The sequence below is a fragment of the Fragaria vesca genome, linkage group LG4 (genome assembly GCF_000184155.1).
Source record: "Fragaria vesca subsp. vesca linkage group LG4, FraVesHawaii_1.0, whole genome shotgun sequence".
Lineage (NCBI taxonomy): Eukaryota > Viridiplantae > Streptophyta > Magnoliopsida > Rosales > Rosaceae > Fragaria > Fragaria vesca.
The window spans coordinates 13,136,169-13,141,466 of record NC_020494.1 but is presented as its reverse complement, the minus strand read 5'-3'; the positions used below and the strand labels follow the sequence as shown (position 1 = coordinate 13,141,466).

The following is a 5,298-nucleotide window of genomic DNA, read 5'->3' as shown; positions in this document are numbered from 1 at the left end:
AAATTCATCCTCCACAATCATGTTATGAAGAATGATACAACTTATCATGATGGCTCGAAGATCTTCTAGTTTAAACAACCTAGCACCGTGACGCAATATCGCCCATCGTGATTGGATGATACCAAAGCACCGCTCCACGTCTTTGCGGTAAGCCTCTTGTTTTTTGCAAAAGTGCTTCTCATGTTCTGTTCTGGGGTTCGATATTGTTTTGACAAAAGTAGACCACCTAGGGTAAATTCCATCAGCAAGGTAGTAACCATTGGTGTACCTTTTGTTGTTGACCTCAAATTGAACCTGAGGAGCAGTTCCACCTATGACACGCTCGAACACATTAGACGCACCAAGAACGTTGAGGTCATTTTGTGCTCCAGGAGTTCCGAAGAAAGCGTGCCATATATGTGTGTCGTAAGACGCCACTGCTTCCAGAATTATAGTTGGTCTTCCCTTACGACCCGAGTAAGCTCCAGCCCAGCCGGTGGGGCAGTTCTTCCATCCCAATGCATGCAATCGATGCTCCCAATCATCCCTGGAAACCCGCGACGCTGTCCTCTATTGAGAAGCCTATATAAGTCAGCAGAATTGGGAGGACGAAGGAACCACTCACCGTACATAAACTCGATCTGTCTGCAAAATTTCTTCAGACATTTCAGTGCTGTAGAAGTTCCCATCCGAGTGATTTCATCACATTGATCAGCAGCTGCACCGTATGCGAGCATTCTCAGGGCACCTGTCATCTTTTGTTCAGGAAGCAATCCCATTTTTCCAGTGGCATCTGGTTTTTGCCTCCAAAAACTGTCGTGGTTGCAAAGATCCTCCATTATGCGTTGGAAGACATGTTTATGCATTCGGTACCGCGTCCGAAAGCTTACTTCGTCGTACACTGGACGTTCAACAAAATAATCATGCAGGAGGAATTGACCTCGAACTTCTCTGTGTCTCTCCACATTTGGCGCACGACCAGGTCGTGAACCACGCCCTCTAGGTGTCTGTTCCAGTTGATATTGCGCCACCAATGTAACCGCTTGAGAGTTTGTAGCTTGAATTCGCTCCAGCTCCTCCATATTTTCACGATCCCTTTCTATCAACCACTTGTTTAATTCATCCATTGAAAAGAGGAGAATAAGACGAGTGATGATATTTCAAAAGAGATGAAGGTAGAATGAGAGGAAATGTGTGAGTAGAGAATGAAGTCTGAGTGTTATTTATCAACAATTTTGGAGATAAAAAGTTTCGGATAAGTACACGTGTCACGTAAAGATAGGTTGAAAATCTTATCAAATATCCGAGATATATTTCTAGAAGATAACGATATCTGAAGTTGACACGTGTCAAGTGAAGATTGGACGAATATCTTATCAGAAATCATAAGATATTTAATAATTTATTAAAATATTAATTAATAATCTGTTTAACAATAATGACTGTTGTACGATTAATCACATTATTAATTAATCAAATTATAAGTTTAACATTTTTAATTAATAATTTATTCAAAATTAAAATGTAATAATGAATTAGCATGTAAATTGCCTTCAACGGGTGCATTGATAAAGGATAGGCAATTGCCAATTTAGGATGAATAGTGAATTGACAAGGGCAATTTAATTGGCAAATCAGCAATTGTCAATTGCCTACGGGTGCAATTGCTCTGAGGACATGATCCGCGAGAACAAGCTGTGTGTCTATCCACTCAAGCCAACTGGTCAGATTCACATTTGTAAGTGCTAGGAATCAAACGATGAAGTTCCCTAGTCTACGAGAAGAAATTTTGAGTCGAATGTAATAAATGTTTTGAGACTCTAGTCATATAAGTGACATATTATCCTAATTTTTTTTTTTTTTGGCGAGATGATTGCTACTCAACACTATTGTTTGTGCATAGCTAAGCAATGATATAATTGACGCTTATATAATATAGGGATTTAGGTGTACCTAACAACATTATGCTGATGAATAAGCAAATATTGATATAAGCTAAGCAATTGTATATTTGACGCTTGTGTAATTGAGCTAAGCCAATGTTCAACTTAAAATAAAAATGTTTCTTACTTACCATTGTAGAAATTGATTGTAGAGATTGTTCTTTCATTGGTATTGTCCTAACTATTTTCTCCAATGAAACTAACACACGCACACACACACATATTATATGATTGCTCCAGGTCTTTGTGGTTATGTTAGCAAACTAGCTTTTGATTATTATATGATTTGTTTGGAGTTTATTTTGAGATCAAAAAAGAACTTGAAATCTTTTTGCCAAAGAAGGTAGAAAGCAGTTATATTTAGGAGTTTTTACTAATAACCGTAAACTCATAGCTGGTTTAGTGGTTTTTAAAACGATAACATATAGCCAATAGAAGAGAAGTCATCCGAAAACTTTTCGTTAGCTTAAAACTATCGTTAATTTTTAATGCTCCAGGTTGATGACAACATATATCTTAAAATATGTTTATCTAAATAGGTAAATGATTCTTGAAAAGGATCACGAAGATATATCCAACAATTGTCCAAGGCACAAAAGTTGTTATGAATCTATCTATAGATTTCCATGTTTGAGAAGGAGTTCTAGTATGAGTCTCGATACGTACCGTTTTAACTAGTGTTTTACTTGGTCAAGTAACATTTTTTTTTTCAGTAGATGGTACACGCACCGTTTCGACATTTTGATACTGTTATATATCTCTTTGTAATCTTGGTAAAAAGCTACAAATGAAAATCTAACATATTTGTTTGTTCATTTCTTTTCTTAGCTATAGATTTATCTCTCTATTAGGGTTCATATCCTAATTAACATAAAATTTCCCATGATTTCTCATAGCTGAAGCTTATGAATCTCTGTTCCTTCAAGCTTAGTGACCTAATTTAGTTTTATGAGCATGTCCAATTTGCCAATTTCGTAATTGAAAGCTTTCAATATTGCATATGTTCTTGTCGGTTTTTAATTTTTCTTCAAGTTATCTTTCATTTTATTTGTGTAATTTTCATTTGAAGATATGATTACATGACTTTAAGATAGCCATAGAGTAGCCTAGCATATCTAGTATGTGGGGTTGCAGTCGGGTGTTGTGTTATAGTTAAGTTACTTGTCGTTTAGTTGATTATTGAGGTAATGCCACAAAGCCGTTTTTAGACACATGTATTTTAGAGAAAATAAAACACTAAAATGAAGATATGAAAGACCTCAAATATTCATACATGTCTTAAGTACACAAAACATTCTTTTTTTAGCAATTGTTGACTTGGGCCCCTAATTTTTCTTGTGTTTTCTCATGTGTCATCTTATGGTGAAAGCAATCATCTTTTTTTCTTAAATTCAAAGTCTACCAACAATGATGATATATTCAAATGGCTAAACGTAAAACGGTCCTAAAAAATAATAATAAATTTCAATTTTGCATACGGAACTAGAGAATATCAAAATTGTGAGGGAGATGTTCATCTACCATTCTACCAATCTTTGAAAATTTATGTTTTTGTTCTTCTATATGTGACTAACTAAAGATGCAAGAAGGATGGGACAATTGCTATCATGCGGTTGTTGTAGATATGCTTTATCAACACTAAAAAAATGGTTAAGAAGCTATAGCTGTAATTCTCGGACTGCATGTTTTTTTTCTTAGAAAATGGGAACAAACCTGAAGTGGGAGGTATGCTCAGAGTGCAACACCGATGTGATTCACATGAACGGCCATATCAGCTTGGTGCAGAACCGGAATCTACAAATTCGCAGCAAAGACAGTGTCCAACTCCTCCTTCACTGCCCCAGCTGCATCAGCCTCCCGGAAGCCAAGATGTTAGAACAAGCTCAAATGTACAGTGGATATCAAGTCAGAAGATTTATGTGTACGATAATGAAAAATCATATATAAATCGAAAATTCCAAATATCAAGTTAGAACAAGCTCAAATGTACAGTGGATATTGTGTCTTGAAACAAAAGGTCACATTAGTTTCAAGGATTTTTCATGAAGATTTTTTTGTTGTGGGGCTTAATTTTAAGGGGAAGGTTTATCTATTTTACCTTAGATGTTGGTTATTCCATAAAGATGAAGTCGAACGATTGTGGGAACTTGATAACTCCGAGAGATTCTTATTAAGTTGCCTTTATACAACCCACCAGCACTAATACTTCTTGATTTTACTAATGGTTCCTTATGTCATTGTTTTACTAACTTTTTCTTTTTTAGTGTGCCTAGGAATACATCACTAACATGTCTCCCAATGTGGGAAGTATCACACTGGATTTCCTTAATAGTTTTGGTGGTGATACAACCAAGATCGAGTATATTGGCTTTAGAGGCGAAGCTACACATGTAATTTCAAACATTATACTAGATATTGCTGTTTTCTTGTGACAACCCAAAATTTTAATATGTATATACCTATTTGTAAATTTGTTTATATATTATATATATCTATATATAGGTTTGAATGTTTAAGTGTGTGTATAGTACTATATATGGCCGAAAATAAATATAGTTATATAGTTTCTTTTTTTATGTTATGATTTTGTTAATTATTTGATTTAAATAGGAGAGTTTAGCCCAACACCATGACCCAATACCAAATACCTAACCTAGGCCCAAGACATATATCAGCATTTGGGAAAAGCTTGTCGTCGTGAAATTTGCAAAATGACCGCTTTCTTCTTCAGCGACTTCTTCTTCACCGTCTTCTTCTTATTTTGATATTCCCAATGTGAAATCCTTGTTCGTCCAACTGCCATAAAACTCAGTAGCCGTCTTAAGAAAAGCTTAAACAATGGCAACCGCTATGAACAAACAAGACGTGTCAAGATAGTGGAGAACAAGTTTGTCATCTGCTGACTCCCCAAAGCTAGAAACATTGAGGTGGCTAGTCTAGTACCAAGATGGATAAGAATTGGGTTGGAGTGCTAAATTTTACTTCCTTCAATCTTCTCTTGAGTCGTTGTTAAAATTTAGAAGGTTTATGCTTTCTAGTTGTTTATATCCACATTTTTTTTATTTAGTTTTAAGGTTGTTTTTCGATTATTGGATGTAGCTCGTATTTAGTCTTTTATCTATGTTGCTGTATGGTCTTCGGACTATTCATGCATGACTTTTTGGTCGTTATGATCTATGATTAATAGAACTTTCTCCTTTCCTCTAAAAAAAATAAAAAGAAAGATGGTACTATAATAGTACGGCGGTGTAGCTAGGTCAAATCAAAAGTGAAACTGTGAAAAACCAACAACAACATAGATGATGAAAACAGCAAGATGGTATCATGAAAATGAAAACAATATAGATGATATAATGTTACGAATTATATAAGTGCG

At 35.3% G+C, this 5,298-nt stretch overlaps 1 protein-coding gene across 1 annotated transcript; it reads right to left on the bottom strand.

Moving 5' to 3' along the window:
* Positions 1 to 428: 428 nt before the first annotated feature.
* LOC101314459 lies at positions 429 to 1,061 on the bottom strand. The gene has a single exon (XM_004298133.1). The coding sequence runs from the start codon at positions 1,059 to 1,061 to the stop codon at positions 429 to 431; it is 633 nt and encodes a 210-aa protein (XP_004298181.1).
* Between the last annotated feature and the right edge of the window lie 4,237 nt (positions 1,062 to 5,298).